Source organism: Dromaius novaehollandiae, chromosome 9 (assembly GCF_036370855.1).
Source record: "Dromaius novaehollandiae isolate bDroNov1 chromosome 9, bDroNov1.hap1, whole genome shotgun sequence".
NCBI classification, from domain to species: Eukaryota; Metazoa; Chordata; class Aves; order Casuariiformes; family Dromaiidae; genus Dromaius; species Dromaius novaehollandiae.
In genome coordinates, this window is record NC_088106.1 from 21,599,913 (window position 1) to 21,623,294 (window position 23,382).

General features: G+C 45.6%; 1 protein-coding gene across 7 annotated transcripts; it reads left to right on the forward strand.

Moving 5' to 3' along the window:
* Window positions 1-1,730: 1,730 nt before the first annotated feature.
* On the forward strand, window positions 1,731-22,065 carry FAM124B (family with sequence similarity 124 member B). Of its 7 annotated transcripts, XM_064516914.1 has the most exons (10): window positions 1,732-2,453; window positions 2,974-3,056; window positions 3,299-3,481; window positions 4,132-4,432; window positions 5,301-5,474; window positions 5,933-6,105; window positions 7,909-8,074; window positions 13,099-13,312; window positions 13,741-14,477; window positions 19,097-22,065. In XM_064516914.1, exons 9-10 carry the CDS (start codon window positions 13,752-13,754, stop codon window positions 19,739-19,741), a joined length of 1,371 nt encoding a protein of 456 aa, XP_064372984.1. In that variant the 5' UTR covers window positions 1,732-2,453; window positions 2,974-3,056; window positions 3,299-3,481; window positions 4,132-4,432; window positions 5,301-5,474; window positions 5,933-6,105; window positions 7,909-8,074; window positions 13,099-13,312; window positions 13,741-13,751; the 3' UTR covers window positions 19,742-22,065. The 7 variants fall into 7 exon arrangements, with proteins under 7 accessions (XP_064372986.1, XP_064372984.1, XP_064372983.1 ...); XM_064516916.1 differs by lacking the exons at window positions 5,933-6,105; window positions 19,097-22,065 and adding an exon at window positions 18,774-19,074 and having other exon boundaries at window positions 1,731-2,453; XM_064516913.1 differs by lacking the exon at window positions 5,933-6,105 and having other exon boundaries at window positions 3,296-3,481.
* The last annotated feature ends 1,317 nt before the right edge of the window (window positions 22,066-23,382 follow it).

Below are 23,382 nucleotides of genomic sequence, written 5' to 3' on the forward strand. Positions count from 1 at the left end.
CTGGAATGTGTCATGGGAAAAGTTTGTAAAATGCAGAGCTTTGTACATGAATATTATTTACGCAGAACTTCATATATATATCCAATGTGAAGGCTGGATACAAAAATTGGAGAAAAATTTATCTAAATTTAAGTTCTTTGGTATGATGGGAAGTATTTGTAAATTTTCCCATAAACTGGCCTGAATATTCTGAATCTCTTTAAAATGTTTTTTTGTGTGTTTTAACCTGGTATCTGGCATGGCAAAAGTGCAAGCTAATGTGAAAGCAGAAGGATACTGTTTTAAATGGAAAGCAACAGCATCTGCACCATTGCAACCTATCCTCTTATATTTTGTGGGTTCAGTGATCTCCTTCAGAGTAGCGGCTCTGCCCAGACTAGCTGTACTGTGTGCAGCTCATTGATATGTTTTGGTGTAACCTTGCTGACGTGACTGGACTTCTTTCTGCAGTAAGATGCTGCTGTGTTGGCATTAATACGTGCTGAGTTTATGGAACAGCTTCACTCCTGTCCAGGTCTTGCACTTTTCTTCACTTCTGTAGAAGCTGAACTTTGTTAGTGAGTGCCTGGGAGATGATACATTGAACATTGAGATGAATATGAAGTTTTTGTGTAGGAAAAGAAGCAATACCTGGACTCGTGGAGAGGTGTTTTACTGCTTACGCCTCCTCACCCGTGCTCAGTTCATCCCCAGAGCTCTGCTTTCGTTCCAAGCACAGCAAGCGCTGAGGATCCCTCTGCTCTTAGTAACTTCACTACTGTTTTTGCCCTCTTTGAAACATAAGCTGCTGTAGTTCGCTTAATTTGTATGCGGTATCCTTTCAAAGGTGCCAAAGTATTTGATCTCTGAGCTGTCAGAAGCTGAAGCTGAAATGAAGGTGTGCAGTGTGTTGTGTGTTCTCGGGAAAGGAAGGTTTGAGTAGCGCAGTTCAGCGAGTTTGCGATGAAATGCTTTTCCACTGTCACCGCAGGATGCGTCCTGCCAGGAGCAGCAAGGACGGCACGTCTCCAGAGGGCGAGGGAGGCGTGCGATGCCAGACCTGGTCGGAGACTCGGTGGAGGACAGGCGTTGGTCAGCGCTGCCCAAACCTTGTGCATAATGTGCGTTAATAAATTATATTCATCACATATGAGGATAGTAAACTGTGCTGGTTGTTTTGTGGCATCCTTGATGACTTCCAAGCAGAAATGAGTACTAGAGGTGCTTTTTTTTTTTTTTTTTTTTTTTTTTTTTTTTTTTTTTTTTTTTTTTTTTTTTTTTTTTTTTTTTTTTTTAACCAAGAAGTCGGTTTGGAGCCTGGCAGGACTAAAATTACAAATGTGCCTTGTACATTGAATGTTGTGATACTGATGGAAACCAATGCCAACAGCGTGCTCGACAGCTTAGGTCCTTAGCCCGCTGACACCTGTAGCGGAATGAGTGAGGTCTGCAATGTGCCCTGAAGACGCTGGTGCGAAACCGCGCGGCGGTGAAAGGTTGCCGTGTGCGGGAGGGCAGCGTTAGTGCCAGGTCAGCGTGGAGGTGTGCTTTGGGGTGACGGAGGGCTTGGAAACGATTTCAGAGTGAAATTGTAAGACAGGGTTTTTGGCTTGCGCTGTCAGTGTCTAAACGCCCCCCCGAACAGGCCACTACAGTACATGGCTCAAGCCCGAGTGGCCATCGCGGGAGCGGGGAGGGGGCCGGGCCTGCCTGTGCCTCGCCGGGCCGCGCCGCCGCGAGGCGCCCTGAGCCAGGGGGCGCGGCGGCCGCCGCAGGCCGGGCTGCCCGCCATGGCGGCGGCGCGGGGCGGTGTTTCCCGGGCGGTGGCGGCGGCCGTGCCGGCCTGTCACGTGCGGGCCGGGCCGGTTCGGTCCGGTCGGGTCCCGGGCGCTGCGGGGCGGCTGCCGGGCGCGCCGGAAGCGTGGCGCTGTGTGGCGGAGGCGGTGTTAACTGCTGCTGCGCCGGGTGTCCGCCTGGGCCGGCGGTCTTGCAAAAGCTCGGGGGAGGGTGTCTTTTTCTTTCTCTTCCTCCTCCCTTTTTCTTTCTTTCTCTTCCTCCTCCCTTTTTCTTTCTTTTTCTTTCTCCTCCCTTTTTCTTTCTTTCTCTTCCTCCTCCCTTTTTCTTTCTTTCTCTTTCTCCTCCCTTTTTCTTTCTTTTTCTTTCTCCTCCCTTTTTCTTTCTTTCTCTTTCTCCTCCTCAACTAAAGCTCTTTGAAGTGTCCAATAACATCTTCAGTGCGCTGCTTTTACGGTTTCTGGCTCCAGGCCTTTAAGCACGCACTTCAGAGGCGCGCAGGTGGGCCGGGCGGGCGAGCTCCCCTCCCGCGGGACACGCTGGGCGCGTTTGGGGACGGGCGCGCGGGACCCAGAGCCCTGCGTGAGGTGAGGCTGGAGACCGCACGGCAGCAGGTCTGGGAGCTGGGTCTGGAAGCCTTGATTTTCAGCCTAACCATGGCACACGTTGTCCTTTACGAGGTATGACGCCTGGTTTTATTTCCTGAATGTTTCTTGAAAGTGGAAAAAGTTTCAGTAGATTTCCAAAGGCCACAGAAAGTGTTTGGATTATTTGGCAGCTTATTTCCCCCCATCTCGTGCTTAATGAGCCTGGCATGGGTTTTAAGGGAAGGACGAGTGAGACGCTAAGGGCGCCTGTGTGGGCTGGGCTGTCCCTGCGGTGCCCGTCCCTGCGGTGCCCGTCCCTGCGGTGCCCGTCCCTGCGGTGCCCGTCCCTGCGGTGCCCGTCCCAGCGCCGGCGTGCGCGGCAGCGCCCGGGAGCAGCTTCCTGGGGGAGCGTTGGCTGCAGAAGTCAGCAGGGGGGTTGCCCTCCCAAAAGGAGTATTTCCCTCGCCCTCGGAAATGTGCAGTATCTCATGTGCGTGTTTTACATAGAGTGGTTTGTTCCAGTAATGAACCGTAATTCTGTAGTTTGTGGAGTTGCTTGATGTCAAGCGTAGTACTGGGCAAAGCATGCTGATCTGCCGTTTCTGCTTCGCAGGCCCTGTTGCAGTGCAGCGGCACCAGACAGCAGAAAGTGACCGTTCAGCACCGTTTTGACGTTCTTTAAGTGAAGTCTGAAAGGTACGGGCAGCACTACGAAAACCTAAGCTAGTACTAAACACCAAGGTGCTGAGAACAAAAGTACCCTTTGGTTTCTTTAGCACTCATTTTTGGAAGAACTGTGATATATTCACTAAGGGTTATTTTTTTTTGCCTACTGGCACTATGCAATACCAAGGTTTTAGTATAAACAATACTATAAAAATAGCAAGTTGACCAAAACCATTGCTGTGCATCGATTTATGGGTCATATCCTCAAGCAGGAAAGATGCCTGTTGAAGTCCGCAGGAATTCAGCACAAGTCGAGGCCGCACAATTTGGCTTTAACACTTGGGAAAGAGGTACGTTAGTTCCCTATTCCCTTGAAGGAACTGCTCGTCATTATTCTGCTTGCAGGAAGCTGGTGATTACACTCCTTGGGGAAGCAAGCCAGGTTTCACAAAGAAGTGAGTATAAACCCTAGTCTTAGGAAGTCTTGATGCAGATTAGGCCTACTATTAATCATTTCTTAGCTGAAACCCAGGTGAAGTAATAATGTCTGGGAGCCCATTGCTCTGCACTTCCCCTTCAGTTAGGTCAATGTGTTGTGGTTATAGGATAATACCAAGGTGGAATAGTATTTTATGCTCAGTCTGCTCTGGTAATAATGCCTGAGAAAATGAAAAGCAAAAGAAAAGTGAGGTTTTAGTTAGGAGCTGGCAAATAATATAAAGAGAAGACTAAAACCACTGTTCTTAAAGGTGCACTGTATGCTCTGGGTTGTCAAATCACTGTGCTTTCTGCACTTTAAGTGTTTCCTTTAGGTGGTAGTTGCAATGCGAATTGTGCTCTGAAAGTCCAGTGTAAATTTGATCTTATTAACTAGAAACAATTATGTTTTCTCTGCAGGTGGGCTGTTAGTATTATCTGTATTGGTGTTTTTTATCCGCTTGTTTTTATTCTTAGTTATTTATTATTCTCATTATGTTAGTACTCAGAGACCCCAGCTGTGATCATACTGTATTTATCCTTTACATGGAGAGAGACAGGACTGGTTCTTGCTTGGAGGAGCTTATTGTTGCGTTTGCATCTAACATGAATTTCTTTATTTTTGCAGCTGTTGAAATTAAGCCAAGATTTTAAGGATCAGCAAGCTATTAAGGCTTCAAGGAGAAAGGGACAGAGGGAATAGTTAGGCGACAGCTGTATTACAGATTTATCTGTTGGAAAAGCTTCTAACCCCTGCGTTCTGCTGTGACAAATAGCACGCTTAGTTATGTGTGGTTGCATGCTCAGAGCAGAGCAGTGGCCAAGGCAAGTGACTTACAAGAGAAGCTGATACCCGAACAACACAGACCAGTCTACTAAACACACAAGATGTGACTGGAGGATGTGGAGAAGTGGAGGCCTTTTCCCAGGTGAGGTTTTTGCAATCCTAGAGGAGAGGAATCCCTGCTGGCCACTGGGTACCAACTTACAGTCCCACCTTTCCCACTGTGGAGCACCTAGCGGTACATTTGATTGGGAAAGAGACTTATGATGGGAACCAGCTCATATTTGAGATGTTTCTGGTTGGAAATATTAACTCCCTGGATGGTGGCATAGTTTAGAATAGGCCAGTGACTGTCCTAAAATAGGTGTAAACCCACTTACAATTGTTATCTTCCTAAGGAAAAGATACCCTGGGTACTTGAGGGAAATACATTCACAAACTGTGATTCTGCAGCATAGTACTTCTGTCTCATTACGCATTCAGGCAGGGAGACTACAGGCAGTACTTCTGGTTCTTCAGTCTTCTAATGCCAGTCAAAATCTCACCTTTTTCACCTGCAAAGAAAATCTTGCAAATGCGATGTGAATGTAACTGACACAATAATATCTGCCTGGGTCTGTAGACCCTGAAAAATAGTCTGCCTTCTCTCAGCAGCTGTTATCCTAAAGTGTGAAAACTCACTGCTGTTTAGGAGAGAGAGGCCTGTTTCACCTCCTCTAGTCCCAGAACTGCTAAACTGTGTTAGCCGTGGACAAGATTTGAGGGAATTCCCTGCAGAGATCATAGTCTAGGTACACGTGGTTGTGTTTGCCCTAACAGAAATTGGGAGAGAATCTGCCAGTGGGTATAATTTTCATTTGTTGTTTATGAATGGCCTTCAGTACTCCTTTTCTTCCAATGAACAAGATCATAATGAGAAGGAAAGCCCTAATATGATCAGAGCAAAGCAGTATTAGAACCTAACTTTGCCTTAATATGGCCTTTGATTTTTACATGCTTCTTTTTCTTTCCAGAGTTTCCTAGGGCATATACCAAATCTCCATAACATCTGTGTTTCTCAGACCTTGCAAGCCACTTCTGCAAATATTCATAGTTGTTTGATGCTTGGATATTGCTTCTTACAAAATTCCATTAAAGATGAAGCTAATCATCTCCTGCAACTTGTCTGTCACAGCACTTGTTATCAGGTTAGTTAATTATGCAAATCTGCAATTCACACATAATGTGGGATCTAGGCCAAGACTGGGGTTTTTAAATTAGAATTTGGGTGTATTATTCTGTATCTCAGGACTGTTGTCCTCAGGAAAAGGTGTAGTTAGAAGCCTTCACACCACGAAGGTCTGATTTGTGCCATAAGCTGAGGGCTGGATTCACTGGTGGGCTCACCATCTCCTGGTGACTTGCTGTTATTAACACTCAGTAGGGTGCTGTTTCTCTCAACACCTGCTACTGGCCTTCCAAGTATTTTTCTGAGAGTTGTCTTCATCAGTGCTGAGTGTAAGCTGATTAAATGAATAGTTCACTAGAACTGCCAGTCTGCATTTGATTTAGATGTGCCTGTTTTATTTTTCTGGAAGGTTTTTAATCGAACTGTAAGTCATATAAAGTTTTCTGGTTTAAATATTTCAAAAATTAATCCATAAAGCTAGGCGCTTAGATTCAAACTTAAGCAAGCTGACTCCCAGACGTGGCGCTCCTCCCTCGCTCCACACCAACCTCGTGGGAGTGGAGGTGAAGAGAGCTTGTGAAGATCAATGCATGTATCTACGCTGCTGGTGGTGATACAGATGCTAATACACAACCCAGCTCTGCAAGCGGGTGAGTCTGTTCAGACTATTAGTTATGTGACTTACCACTGCAGTCAGTAGTTCTTCATCCTAATGCCAACATTTGTATGTGGTCGTGCAGTCACACAGCTGGCGATAAGACTTTGTCAGGAGCTCATCTCCCACTTACACGTTTAATAGCAGCTACCAGACTCGCACCCTGCTCTGCAGGCAGATGGGAGCCCCAGCTGGGGGTGTAGGCAGATGGCTCCCACAGATACTGTCTTCGGTCAGTGCTAGCTGCCGAGTCTTGACTTGACTGAATTTCCTAATGTTAATTACTGATATAACCTCATATTGGATTATTATTTTTATTGTGTCTTGGTTTGTGCGTATGGAGTGGTTTGAATTTTCTAAAGTATTTTAACCAAAATGAAAATTGAGGGAGAAAGACGTAAAGACCACTTCTATTGAACTGGAAGCGCCACATAATTTTCTGGTGACACGTAGTCCAGACTTATTTGGAGTTGTATATAAAAGCTGCGTTGATCAGACTGCATAAATCGAAAGCTTTGTAACAAGTTTTGCGCTCACGGCTGCAATGCGAGGTCAGTAGTCAGGCGAGCACTTGCTGCTTTTTATGAGATATTTGTTACTAATAGGAAGCTATAACGGGCAAAACATATTTCACAACTTTTGGAGGCATACAGTGTGTGAATGCTCATTGTTGAGAGCCGAGCCCTAAAAGCCATGGCACAAAGCCATTAGCTGTCAATATGGAAAGCTGACTGCTGGCACTGAGGCCTGAGCTGTGTAGGAGTTTCTGCAAAGAAACTTGTGCATCTTTGGTTACATCCATTTATTTGGAAGGCTTTCTACATTTTCCTGTGTTCAAACTGCTTGGAAAGTGCAGCTCAGGAAAGCAGTTCATTTGAATGACTAGAGACAGCCTTCTGCTCTTAATGCTTTTTTGAAGATTTCCTTTGCACATGGTTATGGTTGCCATCAGCTATGTAACTGGAGAGAGGCCAGCTTATGTCCAAGGCATCTGTATAACCACATGTGTCTCATCCATCTTAGGGCATCGGGAGTGGGAAGGCTGATCCAGTCTTTAGTTACACAAACGTTCATTGTTCCTCTCTCCACTCCTTGTTTTGCTAGTGCCTCTCGTACACTTCATAAAGCATAGAAGGGGGGCTTGGAGGAGAATGGTATTGCAGCAAATTTGCAGGGTCCTGTAATGTCAGTAGGTTAGCTTTCACCATATTGTTATGGACTGCAGCCACATCCTCTTTCTTGATTGCCCTTCCCTTTGTCTAGGCAGAATAGGATCTTGTTTGGGGTTAGCAGTTGTGATAGCAGCCTTGTTTATATCACTGGAACAACTCCAATTTAACAAGGTTTCCAATATCGTGTTTAAGTCAGTGTGTACTCAGTCCTCATTCCAGGCTCTCCCTTCCTTTTCCTGATGGGAAAAGCTACCAAAGGTAAGTTGAAGTCTGTGGAAGTTCAAACACCCACTTAAGCAGGTTCATGATTTGGCCTATTGCTGGGGACCTCAGTTGTCTCCATGTCACCAGTTTCAGTGGTGCTCAGTGGTGTGCTTTCACCAACGTCTGTGTTGTTTGTAAGGAAAAGTTTTATTTATATTAATTTCTTAAGCACAATTATTAAGCTGTCAGGTAAAATCTGTTTTGATGCTAGTTGTCCCTCTGTTTGGCTGTGCACAACACTGCCAAGAGGATGCCTGTTCCCCTGACTGCTGCTGCTAATGTCAGGGAGAAACTCTGTCATTTTAGTTTGCATTTTATCTCCTGTGAGTCTTGAAACCCTATCCTGTCTGTGTATCTCCTAGAATAGTGTTTCTTAAGGAAGGAGTCTCAAGTCCCTGTGTCCCGTCTATGGGAGGAGCTGAAGCCAGCTTTGCCATAGTTACTTTCGGACTCCAGTCCTGCCGAGAGGTTGTACTTGTGACTCGAAGCCAGCAGCCTGAGGATCAGCACTGTTATTAACTCTGTAAGGTAAGGTAATCAGGCTGCAGGAAGCTTCCCCTTCCTTCTCTCCTTTATGGCTGTATTTCTTTTGGGGATTCCTCAGGTATGGTAGAGCTGTCTGTATTTTCTGTACCTCTTTGCTGACAGACCCTCGCTGGATTCCTACTGTTTGTTAGCTGGCTAAAAAAGAAATGAGTACCGTTTGGAAGAGAAAACTGCTTTAATAAATGCAGTAGGTTAGATTATTTTTTCCTCCTTTGATCACTGGGATTTTATTTTCCTCAGAAGTGATGATGAATCAGAGTCACGAGGTTTGCACCAAGAGACAACTCTTTAAAAAACTTACTGTTTTCAAGTAAAACCTTAATTCTGATTTTTGTCTCAGTGCTGTGTATTCTGTACATAATTGTCATCTAGCAAGTATCCTCATTACAGGAAGAGCTTGAAATTGGTGTAAAAGGTGTAAAGTAAATTGTTAATTTTCTTTTAAAAGCTAGCAATCCCACAACACTGCATGGATTTAATGAGGTCTAGCCCTGAAGTGCTTACGTAATTCACACTCTCCCTGAAGTTACTTATCTGCTAGTATATAAAGCTTGAATCGTTATAAGGGTTACTGAAGTTGCTGTGAGCTTGTGATGATGCTCAACATGCCACAGGATTTAATCAGTCTTGTTAGTGTCTGAGTGAAGGGCTCTGAACACCTCAGAGAACTTGGGCACATCTTGAGAATTCATTGTGAAAAGGAATTACTAGATATTTTGTTGTGCCTTTCAACCTTAAGATTTTGAAGCATATAGCAGGTAGTACTCTTTGAGGCCTCATGCAATAAAGTATTTGTTAATTGTTTAGGTTTAGAGTTTTTTTTATTTGGGGCTAACTAGTGTGACTTGCTGTGGATATAAATACTGGTATTTCATCTGCTCTTGTACAAAGCTACACCGCCCCAGCTGTGTGCTGTATGCTGTGCCAGGTTGTCAGACAATCACTATCATGTGCAAACAGTGCTCCAATATATTTTGTGTGCATACTGTATCAACATCCTCCCCTTTCTCCTGCAGGAGACTGATTTTTCACATAAGATTGAACTGCTATTTTTCTAATCTCTTAAAGAAATCCTTCTTGGCATGTTCAGTAGGTCACTATGAATAATGTGCTTTTCCGTTTGGCAGCCAGACTGGAAAACTGGGGGAAGGGGAAGGAGAGAGAAAGGCAAGAACTAATTACATTCAGGGATCAGAGTGAAACTAACACTTTCATTTCTAACCAAATCCAAAAAAAACCCCTAGCACGTTGTTTTGATGACAGTCATCCCTTTTAACCCTCAGAACTTCTCCCTGCATGCTCACAAGAAAAGCAAGGGGTGTGGAGGGCTAGATGAGCAAGACTGAAATGGTAGTAATGGCATCCTGACTTTAGCCCAAGGTTTAGGGTGAAAAATATGTTGGAGGCAAAGTAGGGGCATGACAATACCCTTGTCTGGGCTTGGAGGGCCTGTGTTCAAGTCCTTCCTGGTGGACGTTTAGGTGGCAGAAGAGGAACACAACGCTTCTGTCCTGAATATGGCATAGCCCGGACAGTGGGGCTGCCCTCCAAAGGGCACTCTGTTAATTTTGTGTTTCTCATGGCTACATTTGACCTTGAGCTCCTGGAGAGCTGCTGAACCCAGGAACCAGACCTAGAAATCGTTGAAATCGTTTTCTGAATGCCTCTACTCAGAATGAGCTCACAGGTAACACTGCTTCCCCATCCTGCCCAAGCGTACCCGATCCGCAGCAAGTGTACTGCTCGCTGATAAATGTGGCGCAGCTGTAGGGTTCGGTGCAAAGTCCTTCCTGTGCTTGGGTTCAGGTTCTTAGCTGTTGTAAAATGCTGTGACATTTTAAGTGGATGGCAGCTGCTTCAGATCCCAGCTGTGCAAAGAGGAGAGAAGTTGGTAACCTTCAGCAGCCCCTCTGGGAAGCACCTGCCCATCTGGAAACCAGTCTGGTTCCCACTGGCTACACTGGGAGTTGGAGGGAGACTTGATGTCCATGTTGTTTCCTAACTCTCGCACTCATCCCAACTTGCTAGCCCTTATTCTGTACAGCTGCCTTGTAAGAGTCTGTGTTACCAGTGCTTTATCTTCTCCCTAGTATGCTTCCACACCCATGGGATCTTTTAACAGCCAGGCCGATGGTTTGACCTGAGCGGCAGTGGGAATAGGGAGGGGGCCAGGAGCTGTGCTTGATGTGAGAGCTGGCGGTTGATGCGAGCCTCCAGGGAAAGCAGGGCAAGCCAGCACGCCCTCTTCACACCAGTGGAAACGAACAGTTCGCCAACCAACTGGTGAATCCACTCCTCTGCTCCCACGTGTGCAGGCTGTATGGGAGAAGAGGAGGCAGATGGCAGTCACTGGTACTGCATTGTCCTCACTTGTGTTTGCAGTTGAGGAACTTGCTGGGAAGTAGGAAGGGAATAAGATTCCCCCGCCCCGTCCCCAGCAGCCTGGTCAGAAGAATAGACTGTAGTGACTTCTGCAGTCCTCTGTGGGACTCGAAGGTGTTTCTGTTTGAAACAGGTGAATCTGTTTGCTTCTCTTTGGTTACTTCTGTGGCACTGGTGGGGAAGCAGTACGTGTGAGAGCAGCACGACAGGGGGTCACGTGAGGAGGGAACAAGTGCGTAGGGGGGAGCGCGGGGTGCGGAGGTGCAGTAAGTGATGCTTGTGGAGGGGAGGGCAGTGGCACGCCGGAGTGAGCGCTGCACAGGCGAAGGGCTGGCTGCTTCCCGAGGCGCCTAGGTGGTCTGAAAGAGTGGGTTCATGTTCTTGAACATGTCTTTCTGCACAGTGACCTGCAGGCTGCGTTTCTGAGTTATAAGAGCGTGTGAATGGTTTCACTGGCTCTGGCCAGGGCTCCCTCTAGCACCGTGTCCTGTTTCAGGCAGGGATTAGAAGCAAAGGCCTGTGCAGATTGTACTAGAGTAGGACGGAGGTATTTCAGTGCTTCCCCAAATTAGGCTTCCAGCCCTTACCAGTTTGATAAATTCTACTTCCATGAGTGTGTCCAAGCACTCTGAGTGTCTAAAAACTTCTGCTGTCATGTCATCTTGTGGCAAGCTTAATTGCCGATGACGTGGAGAAGTATTTCCTCACTGGTTCAGAAACAGGCGTTTGCTAGTTGCAATTGCTGTTGCCCGGTGCTCTTGCTGGGAGATACTACACGCTTGTGCGTTCCTCTTTACCTTCCTGGCACTGTTCACAAACCTGCACCATATCCTACCACCACGCTCTTCTCCAGGCTGAAGGTCCTGGTCTGCTTGTTCCTCTTGCAGGAGCCATTTCTTTCCTTTGGTGTTTCTTGTATTCCTCCTTCTGTGTATTTTTTCTAAATCTCCACATCCATTTTAATGTAAGGAAACTGGAACTGTGCATTGTATTCAAGATTCAGGTGCACTGTGGATTTATACATTGTATATACATATACTTTCTGTTTTGTTCACTGTTTCTTTCCTGGTAATACCTTTGTTTTTGGCAGCTTCCAGGCACAAAACTGGCATTTTCACAGAACTGTCTAACAAGCCCCAAATCGTGTTCATCAGGTGTATATCACCCATCATGTGTGCAGAGTTAGGATTGGTTTCCCCCCACCACGTTTGTTTCTTCATGTTTATCCGCTTTGGCTTTCTCTGCTGCCTGCTGCTTTGCCCGGTAGCACCCGCAGCGGTGGCGGTTTGGGCTTGGGCACGCTGCTGCCATGGCTGCGCTGACTCGCTGCCGTGCCCAGCAGCGTTGTCTCCCGGCAGAATGGGTATCGCTTGCACCGAAACTGAGCTCGTATTACCTGCTGCAGGCCAACTCCTGATGAACTTTTAGTTTCAGCGTGTTCCTGTTCAGGCAAAATTCCCATTTTTTCCTGTACATAGGAAGGCAGATGATTCCTCACCCCTTTGTACCCATCCTTGTAGCAAAGAGCTGCTGAATCATTTCCTTTTTTGTGTTTCAGTAAAATTGTGTTGTTCAGAGTTCATTTATAGTGTTTTAACGTTTTGAACTGTTCTCTTCATTCTTTTCCTGCAGTTGTCAAAAGATTGGATTTTTTTTTCTGTCCCAACAGTTGCTATTACTTCATCTGAAGCGTTGCAGTAGCTTTGTCTCTATCAGTGCAATTTTTTTTTCTTTCGTTTGCTAGTCAGTCTTTTGGTCTCTGTGGTTTTTTAACATGACTCTGTATTTCTGTCAGGAAAAATGATCTTTTAAAACAGACACCAAAGGCAAAGCTGCTTGTACCTTTAGACCTTGGAAGGTTTTGTTCAGCTGAGTATAAAGTTGGAGTGGTATTAAAAATTTTGGTTCTAGTTCAGAGTTCTGAATAACAAACTCGTATTAATCCTGGGACTTCTGCACAGTGAACTGCTGCTTTGTGTGCTTAGTTGTTTGAGAAGGAAATTGGTATGTCAGGAGAGAGAAAGAAATGTGTTGCTCTTGATTAGATGGGGCTGGATGCATCCTCAGAAGCCCCAGTTTTCATTTAAATATTAGCTGCAGTGGGAGTAGTTCTGTTTAGAAAGTGGAGGTTGACCTGACTTGTATATGTTGCTTCTGGATTATCCAAAAAAAAAAAAAAAGTCTAGGCATGAGAAGAGGGCTGGGAAGAGATGCATTTTCACTACTCATGTTGTAGTTCACACAATAAGCTAAAAAATGCTGGCATGTAAACCGAAAGAGCAAAGAAAAAAAACCCTGGAGGTTTGCCTATGGGTGCTAATCACATGGGTATGTAACAACTTTTCAAACAAAACAAAACAAAACAAAAAAGCAGGGGGAAAAAAAGGAAAACAGGGCACTGAAAGGGGCACAGATGCCAGTGGGCTGTTTATAATAAACCAGGACAGGTTTCCAGCAGAGCAGTGTTTGCCTGTAGTGTGGAGTGGCATAACTAGGAGTCCAGGCGTTTTCCCAAAGCTGCTTTCTTTCCTGAGATTGATTCATATCTGCCCTTACTGCTATCTATTGTGTTCACATTGGTCTTTTTTCTTTTGTTAATCTGTTTTCCTTCCTTGTTTTTAAAGAATAGCTTATCTGTGTGCCCCAGAAGGGTGTGACTCATGAAGATCACAAGTTTTTAGAACAAGCAAAAGCCCAGCCTGCTGATTAAAAGAAAATATGCTGAGATTTTCCGACAGGAGAGCCACATTGCGTTTGCAAAGGGCAGCAGCTGCGTTCTGAGATGCACACGGTCGGGATTTTGCCGGCTTCCAGAGCTTGCATTTCCACCATTGACTGGCAAGTACATTTACAAAATCATCTCACCTTGGAGAATAATTACTTTTGTATTTCAGTATTCTGTCTCTGCTGTCCTATTCTGTGAAGGGCAAAAACAATCACAAAGGTATTTTTGGACGCATCAGATGTGTGTCATCAGTGACTAGAGCTCGAGTCTCGGAGTCAAAAATGAGTCTTCATCTGAGCTCTACCATGATCTGTGTGACCTTGGTCAACCCACAAGGCCTTTTCCCTCTTCCCTATCTCACTTGCATGAAATGTGCATACATGCTTATTTCATGGGATTATTGGAAAGCTTGTAAAAGAGGGTATTCTTTCTGCTTGTGAGTCTTCGAGTACAACGCTCAGATTACTGAGATAGGAACAGTAGTTAAAGGAGATGGAAAGCACCAGTTTGTCTTTATTTATTCATGTATTTATTTTGCAAGGCAACTTTACGATGGATGACAGAGCGGACTCTTTGCTGATGACCGTTCATCTTCTTGCCAACTCGGGATATTCATCGCTTCTGCAGCAAACTCTGGATCGGCTTTTGGAATGGATTTGCCCGGACATTCGACTTTTCCTTGTGTCTGAGCGTGTTACTCCATTGAAATACTATGAGAGTTATCGTAAGAAAAGCTGTGGATTTCCTGGAATGTCTGTCCTCCTTTTTCTACATGAGGACTTCGGAGAAGAACGGATTTTTCAGGTCCATGATTTCTTCCAGCATCCGCCGTGGCGCTACCAGTGCGCACAAATTGGGCAAAGCCATCCCTATGCACCAGCTAGCCAGGACTTCTATGGCCTAGATGACCAGATGCCTGTGTGGGGCATCAGGCAGGTGCACTGCGGCTCTGAAATTTTGCGTGTGACCCTGTACTGTAGTTTCGATAACTACGATGACGCAGTGAGACTGTATGAGATGATCCTACAGAAAGAAGCAACTATGCAGAAAAGTAACTTCTGTGTCTTTGTGCTGTACGCAACTAAAAACATTGCTGTTCAGCTCTGCTTGAAGCAGCTGCCCATTGGGGTGTCTGTTGAGCCGAAAGAATCATCAGTCCTGCAGTTCAAGGTGCAAGAAATCGGGCAGCTGGTGCCTCTCCTGCCTAATCCTTGTATTCCTATCAGCAGCACCAGATGGCAGACGCAGGATTATGAAGGAAACAAAATTCTGCTTCAGGTATGTGTGTGTGGTGCTTTGTGAGAGGTGAGTCTCCTCTCCCCCCCCCCCCCCCCCAGCAGACACCAGGAGTGGTTCAGAATGGCAATTAAGATTTTTGCTTGTTTGCATTTTCTTTTGAATTTATGACTGAAGCAATCTGGATCCGCTTGTGCTGTGGTGCCATTGATAAATATAAGCAGAAACAGTTGGAATATTTAATGTTGTTAATTTAACACCATGACTGCTTGCCTGAAATTGAAAGTATTGATCCTTTTTTTGAGCAGGCTAGTTTAATGTCTTGCCTTCCCTGCCTGCATCAAACAATCATGGCAGCCTATTCTTTTTTGTGGTAAGTTGTTACCTTAGAAATGGTTTTGAAAGCATATTTTTGCGCACAAAACCAGTTGTCTCGTAGCTACAATGTTAATGCAGGGTTGCCTACATTTGATTTTGCGAGCTCCTGAGTGAATTGCAGTTGGGCAAAAGCACTGAGTAAATGCATCGTAGCAGACCTCTCCCTTTTGGATCAAGTGTGCAGTTCAGAGGTTGTCTGAATACAGATCAAGAAGAACAGACAGAAAACTTGTGCTGAGATGATGCATACTGTGAATTACACGTATGTGCAAGGATAGGGGGAGTTCAGCTCAGTGTGGTGTCTTTCACAGACAGCCCATAACAGTCCATTCCACCTCTTGGCATCTTTTTCTTCCCCTCAGTTTGCTTCGCCTGCCCCAAAAGCACACTCCCGTCTCTGATTTGGTAGGCGTTATCTCTTTGTGTCACTGAGGGCTTATTTTCAAGTCCTTTTCAAAGACATGTGGCTTATTTGAGGTGGGGGCTATACATTTTGAAGTTAGTACTCTTTCAAATGTGCACTTTTCTTTTGAATGACATCTGTAATTTATTTGACTCCCTCACCCTGGACTCACTTAGGTGGCACGCTTTCTATTAGCAAGAAAAAGAGCATAAATTGATGTCACCTGTAAGAGTTGAGTGTGAAGTCTGGGGTTGGTTGGGTCTACCCTGTGCTGACTGAATTTTTATTTGAAATATCAGCTTAAACAAAATTAAATGATAACCACTCAGAGCTATTTAAATGACTTCTGAATGGTATTTTGAAACTTAGAATCCCAGTTAGTATTTTTCTTTTCCTCATACACCTTTTTTGTTGTAATTTGGATATTTAATAATTTTCCCATTCTGTGGTGTGGTTTGGGGGGGGACTTTTTTTTCTCTCCTCTCTTTCCCAGAGTCACTCTATAAACTAGTTTGCCACCTGCTTGGGCTGGACAAGGCCCTGAGCCCCTTCACAGAGCTTTGAGGTTGGCCCTGCTTTGAACAGGGAACTGGACCAGGTGACCTCCAGAGGTCCCCTCCTAAATCACCCTGTGGTTCTCCCAGTTACAGAGGCCACGTCTTTGAGTGACAGATGTACGTGAATTCCCTGGCAGGAAATTCAGAAGCTTTTTTGGGTGTGTGACTGTGCTACATTGCGCTCCCGCCGGGGAAGCTGGAGCTCATTTGAGCTCGAGGATGTCTATGTGGTGGTCGTGCTTCAAGCCGCATGGCAATTCACTGACAGCCTGGCACGCGGGGCTTCACGCTGCGAGTATTCGGTTCATACTGAGTACCAGCCAAAAGATTCGTTTCCCTCAGTTCTGTAAGCTTTCTGACCTAGTCCGAGCTAAATCCAAGGGTCTGTTTGTGGGCTTCCACCCACATGAATTGTCATTTTCCTCAACTTATAAGTTTTTTTTTGTTGTTGTTTTTGTTGTTTTTTTTTTTTTTTACTGGGGGACAGATAACTTGCAAGTCACTCGGTTTGATAGAGAAGTAAATAAGCCATATCCTCTCCTTTTTGCCTAAGTTACTAAGTACTGTTCTAGTTTCTGTCCTTTCACTGAGTGTTTATAGGAGATCCCTGTTGCTTCAGTTTTACAAATTTAATCTGGAGAGTCATGTTAACAACTGACTTACTAGGTACTGGGGATTTCATAGTCATCTGGTTTATTCATTCTCATTGACTTCCCTTTGCCTGTGTGTTAAAACAGGCAAGGATTGTTGTTAATTCTGTGTTACTTGGCAACTTCTTTAAAATGAAGGTCTTAACTAGAAAAAAATGTGATCTGAATGCCAGCATGATGGATCCTTTTGATCTGTTCTATTTTGGAACTTCTGTCTGATTTGCTGTATTGACATTTTTCCTGGAAGAGCAGCAAACTGAAATGCATGAACTGCAGTTACTTGTACAATAAAACTATGGAGGAGGAAACATCAGTGTTGGGATCACCAGGCCATGGGAGCTTTAGGGCTACCTTCCCAATACCGTATTTAAACTGCTTGAAGGGATATCTCAGTGTTGTGACTAATGTCTTTCGCTCTGGGTCTGTTTACTTGTCTACACCGAAGCTTTGTAGGGTGTTTATTTTGTGTTTGAGAGCCCGTTTCCCCTGAGTGTTGAACTCTTTGGAGTAAGACTATCTCCATGTGCTGTTGCATAAACAACAACGCCTGGCTCCAGGGTTGGTGTCCCTTTGGAGCTGGGAAGATCCCCTGGCAGCATAAAGTATCTGCCTACTACTGTGCCGAGCTGGGAGGCTTCAGCAGGTCCGAGTCCTGTTGGACTTGCTGGCCTGATGGGGCCGTCCACCCTGGGTAGCCGCTTGTTCTCAGCCTTCACAAGAATTGTACTTGAGCTGGAGTTTCCTGGACAAGTCTTTTTGCAAAAATAGCAGGTCAGGATTTGCAGACGTGAATGAGCTCTGATAGAGCAGATGCCTCCCATAAGATTTCAGCACAGGATAACTACAGTTGAAGCCACTATTTGTATGTTAGTTGTGTGCAGCACCTCTGTCCTGGGTCATACTTACAGTGTGTGCACTAGTCCTGACAGCACTTGGAAAGCTGCATGCGAGCTCCGCAATGTATGTGTGTCTCTGTCTGGAAACTCCCAGACAGAGGTTTAGGGGCATGATACTATGTGGTGATTCAGATCTTTTGTTTGGATCAGGTTTCAACCACAGCTTTTTTTTTCCATAAAGCTCCCTCCATGCTGTCCTGATAACATTTGGTGTGGAGGAGGGCTGGGGAGGGGGAGCAGGACCAGGAGGACTTTCCACAATTTACCTAGCCTGTTCCTGCTTGAAGGCAGGACCAGTTCTCAAACTACTGCCAAGCTTGACAGATGTTTCTTTAGCTAGTTTTTGCATAGCCTTATTTTTAAATGTGAGGCTCTTGAAGAACAGATGTGATGCAGAAATGTGTGGCTCTGCCTGTGCTGGCAGTAGTCGTATCATTAAATCAGAGTGTGCAAGATCAGCCTCTGGCATAGCATGATCTGTTGTTCTCTAATCTCTGGGAATTCAGAGCGCGCAGAAGGATCACAGCTTGCAGCACGACTCACAAGTCCCCTTTTTGGGCGAAAGACTGATTAGGAAAGCCTACAGGATTCTTGTTTTATGGCAGGGTAGGGAAAAACTTGATTCGAGTGTAACTTTTTTTTTCTTTCTCAGAATACTTAGGCTTATGACCTACGATTTCAGTTTTGTAATTTATTAATTAAAATGGATGAACCTACTGGATTGTTTCACTCAAACACTCTGTAGCTACTTAGCCAGGCACTGTAGTTGACTGCAAAAAAATTGTAAGACTATCTGCACTAGGTCAGACCAAAGTTTCATCTAGCTCAGCTTTTTGTCTCCAATACTTGGCCACCACTGAATGCCTTGGGAAGAATAATAGGACAAATGCATATATTACACCACACTAATATTCTCTTGAACTGCCCATTTTAAGCTCAGAGGATTTCTGAAGCCTGCTGTGGCTTGTTTGTGTAGTAACGTGCAATGAATCTCTCTTCCTAGCATTTATCTAGTCTTCCCTTGAATCCATGTGAGCTGTGTCCACAGCATGCTTCAGCAAGGACTTCCTCAGGTCTACTGCCACCTTTGCTTATTTGAAATCCCCCCACCGTTTCATTTGTTGGCCCCCATTTGCATTGGAAGAGGCAGTGAACAGACAAGACCTATCTGTTTCTCTATGTGGTTCATTTTATAGCCTTTTATCCTCTCCCTCCCAAACAGTTTTCCGGGCTGGAGTCCCAGCATACATGGTTGTTCCTTTATCCTTAGCCTTGCAGTTATTCTTGCTGTTTTTTCTTGAACCTTTCCAGTTCTAAGATGTCCTATCCTGAGCTGAGCGGATGGGAACACATACTGTATTGCAGCTGTGGGGGAACTGTAGAGAATTATGGAGAACATCATTATGCACTGTATTTCTTTTGGAATAACTCTTAAGATTTCATTTGCTTTCCAGACTGCTATCGAGCACTGAACTGATATTACCATGAGGCTGTCTATCAGAGGAGTGAGGCCCTGGGGTTACGGCCTACTCGCAACCTATCATTTCATACATGAAGCCAGAATTATTTTTCTCCATGTGTATAACTTTAAATTTATCTGCATTAAATTTCATCGGTCATCACTCAGTCTTGTTAGACTCCTTATGTTGTCTTCTTCTAGGACTTCTCATGTTACATTGCAAGTGATTTCAACACAATAAAGCTAGGTGAGGATATTGTCACTTGACTAAAGCTAAACCAACATTTTAATGGGATCTTTTCAAAATTTCCTCCTTAGGTTCAAGGCAACTCCAAGCACAGTGAGAAAGATGGTGGGTTTTCCAGTCAGCATAATAATGCAGGCAACGAAAAACTCCTCTGTAACTCTGTCCCCGTCCCTTTCCCCACAAAGCGGGTTAGCCCAGAACAGAGGAGCCAGACAGTCAGAACTGTGAAGGGGAGAACGAAATCTGGACAGAGTGAAGCTCTCGCTCCCGAGCCAACAAGCAGCGTTCTTCACGGTCCCTTCTGCACTTCTCAGAACAGTGCAGCAGCCCCATCCCAGTGGGACGCCGCTCCTTTCCATGTGCACTTGAGCAGTAAGCTGAAAACATCTCACCAGGAAAGCCAGCCTCCTAGACAGGAGGCTGAGACCAACGTTGACACCGGGTTCACTGTGGTAAATGCTGACTGTGGCCGCTGCCCTCTGACCTGCTTTTCCAGGGATTTGCGGACCAGCCTTCTCCAGCCACGAGCACCCAGCTATTCCATGGCCGCGGCTGGCTGCAGCGTCAGCTTGCCCTCCGAGGACAGAACCCATCTGTCCTCTTTTGCAGCCAAAAGGAATAAAGGAGCTGGACAAAGAGCTTCAGGCTTTCACTTGCAAATATCGAGAGCCAGCCCTGGAAACGGAACTGAGGAGGAGGAAGAATTCTTTATATGACTGAAAACAAATGTGCCAGATGGACTGATCACTTCCAAATGATGGCTAAGTGCTTTAATCTGGAAACACACAGAATGCAATCTGCATATCATGCTACTTTGTGCTGTGACCACTGATGCATACCTTACCTTTGTAACTGTGAAAAAACTTCAGTAGAAGGTTTACTGAGGTAGAGGGACACTTACTTTCCATGAAGTGATACTAAGGAGGCTGAAGGCAAAGCAGGAAAAATAACACTATTTACAGAAAGGTTTATTTTTTAATGCAGTGCAGATTGGAGGATTATTGTGCAATGAATAGGAATAAGCCATACAAATCCTACTGCTGTTGTAAAATGTTAAGAAATAACCAGTAATATGTTCAGATAGTGTTAGGGCTTATAGCTCCTTTGAGTTGCAGCCAAAAGACAGCACAGTGACCACCTGCAGGGGCCGGTCCTCAGCTGGCGTGGGAGCACTGGCCCAGGGTAGCGGTGTGGTTGAGACACTTGCACCCATCTGTGTTCCTCCTTACTTCCCCTATGGTTGGTATTTAAAAACTATCAAAGTTGTCAATTTTATGCATGAATCAAAACATAGGAACATTTTCTTGGAATTATTTTTGAAGAAAATATTTCTCCATTGGCCTTTTCCCAAATTAGCATTGTACACACAAAAAGGAAACACTTGCAAAGAATTGTTTGAGCTATGTTTATGCTTCAGTAAGACCTTTCCGTTGCCTGGCCTTATGATAGTTAACAAAATAAAACCATGAACAGGGCTAGCCTTTGTTAGACCAGCGTGCAATTATCAGCAGGATGATGGAAATCCTAATTGGATTTTGTAGAACAGAAGACAAGAGAAGTCAGAGTCTGGGGGAGAACTGCCAGAATACTGAAGGGTAAAAAGGACAGGAGAAATGAAGTAATTGAAAAGCAACGGATGCCTGAATAACTCCAGTCTTGATCAACAGTTTTGTTTTCTCAAGTAGGATTAACTAAATCTTAAAGGGAAAGAGATGGGAAGGGCATGACTGAGGAATGAAATTATGAAAAGAAAAGCAAAATCTGATCATCGTATTTGCCTTCCAAAAAATCAGAAATAAAAAGGTATTTTCTCCTTAAATATATGTGAATTCTGCTCTACATGAAGATGTGAATTTCTTTGGAAAGTGCCTACTCGCTGCCTCTTGTTAGCTCGTAACTCAGGCTTGCTTTGTGATGGTTTCTGCCCGTCCGAGGGCAGGAAGGAGGTGACAAACACCAGCGATGTGTAACCGCAGAGCACTCCTGCAGCACAGTTCTGGATAATTTTAGTAGTGTTCAGCGCCGGCATCTGTGTCAGCTGAACACAACCCATGTTGCACTGGGGGAACTTAATTACCTGGAAAAGTGCACACTGAAATTCTTTACTACTCGTGGACTGTGTGGTCCGGTAGGACTGGAGAGTGGTGCGACTGCTGCGCGTTGCTCTGGGAGGGTCCAGCTTTCCAGGGAGCGTTTAAAGGCACAGCTGAGGATATCTGAAGAGGTGCAGCTAGGGAACAGGGCAGCCCCCACTCCGTGCCTACACGCTCTTGTAGCTGTTTTTGCCCTGGCGGTGGTGCCCATGTACGCTTCAGTCCAGGGATCTAAATCTGCAGAAAACGAAACAATTCAAAAAAAAAATAGCAGAAAGGCGGGGGGGATAGTTTTCTGCTGGGGGAGGCAAGGAGAGGAGATGAGATTGTATCTTGCTGCAGCATTGAGGTGTTGGATTGGTTTTGCTGCACCATCAAAGCTGTGTCACCGCCTAACTTTTGTTCTGTTGCTTTGCTTCAAATAAACCTATCTGGAGCGTGGGGCTGCCCTGGGAGGCAGCTGCGTGGTTGCTCCCAAATCTCTCTGTGAGCGTGCTGTCTCCCCGCTCAGCGACCACATGGGTGCCAGCTCGCACCCGGCCTCCTGGGCTCGAAAGGGAAGCAGGCGCCGTCCATGCCGGCAGGTCTCGGCACTCCCGTTGCCACAGCGCGGGTGGGAGAGCGGGGTGGAAGCTGCCTGGAGAAGGGCGTGCGCAGGAGATGTGGTGTCCGCAGTGCTGAGTGACAAGTGCTCCCGGTGATGGTCCCAAGGCCGGGAACCTTCATGCTGTGCCATGCTCTTCAGAAAGCATCGTACAATGTGCTGGAGTCCTAAAGAGAGGAAGATGCACTATTTCGGTTTTAGCTATCACGGATTTAGCTTTGCAGGGCTGTTGTCAGAGACAGATGACCATTTTCTACTTATTTCATCAGACACTTGACAAAAAGACCTATCTTTTCCTGTGTTCTGTAAAGTTTTGAGTTTTTTAATAAAGCATAGAGCGCTATGTTACCGCTTTGACTGTGATTAATCTTACCTAACACACTAGAAATTTCTCCAGTGCTTTTCAGAGCCAGAGCAAAATGTTGGGTCGGTTTTGGAAAGCAGCAAAGACGAGACCGTGCAGAGAAGGGCCGGCTGTCTGGGTGCACTGCGGCGCGCGTGAGAGCAGCTGGCAGCCCGGGAGGCACAAGGAGAGGGAAAGAGGGATTAGGGAAGGGCAGGAGTTTCTAAATGTGGTGTTACAATCCTGGCAGTGTAAATGGATGTGATAATCTTGAACCTAGGAGCCAAGTCAGAGATGGGATTCCTGGGACAAAAGGCTTTAAAGAGAGAGTTCAGGGTCTCTTTCTCCACTCTCTCATGCCATTTGCTTGAATTTGACTCTATTTACCATATTCCCTTTTATCTAAGAGAAAGAGGGCATTTCACAGGTACCAGATCAGTATCTAGCATGGGGAAAACACTGAATAGAGATGGGAAGAAAAAAAAAAGAAAATGTGAGGTTTACCTGCCCATAAAATATCCTAGAAGACCAAAGAATTAAAGCTAAAGCAAAACTGCATCAAAACTACGCTTGTAACAATGAATATATAATCCATTCATTTTAAGTATGGGATGCACCTAGTAAAAACGCAGTGCTACGCATGCATCTGTAGGGGTGAAAGGGCCCCATTTCTCCCCTTCCACAGGATGGATTCAGTAACAGAAGACAATGTTTCATATTTTTTCTAGACTATCCGCATCTCTGCAACCTTTACTTGACATTTCTTTAATCAGTGTGCAATATCCTTTCGGGTTTTTAAAAGGACTAGTATGAGACAAGCCAGTCTTATATTCATATTTAATGGTATTACACTGAATAATTGAAGCCCCTCTTGTACAAGCTGACAGCTTGCTGCGTTTCGCCATGCTTCAGGCGCCGTTGTGCTTCCCACGAGCGGCTTTGTGCACCTCCCGACGTCGGCAGAGCCTCGTGTTCCCGTTGCAGTTCCCGTGTTCACACCGGAGCCGACCGGAGATGCCAGCCGACAGCTCGGCGCTGCTTGAGCGCAGATGGGAGGCAGCGCTCGCTCCGAGCAGCAGCCGCAGCAGGTACGTTACGGTGCAAGGCCAGCGACCGAAGGTCCGCTCTGGAGAGGGCTTTTGGTACGTCGCACGTGAGTTGCAGATGCCGGCTGGCAGCCAGGCAGCGAGATGGAAGCAAGAGGGTGGTGCAAGGGAGAGCGCTGGGTGCACGGATGGGTGCGAGAGGACCTGCTGCCCTCCTCCCCTCCTCTCCCCGTGCTGGTGCTGGGTACGGCCCCGGTGCGCGCAGGGCCCA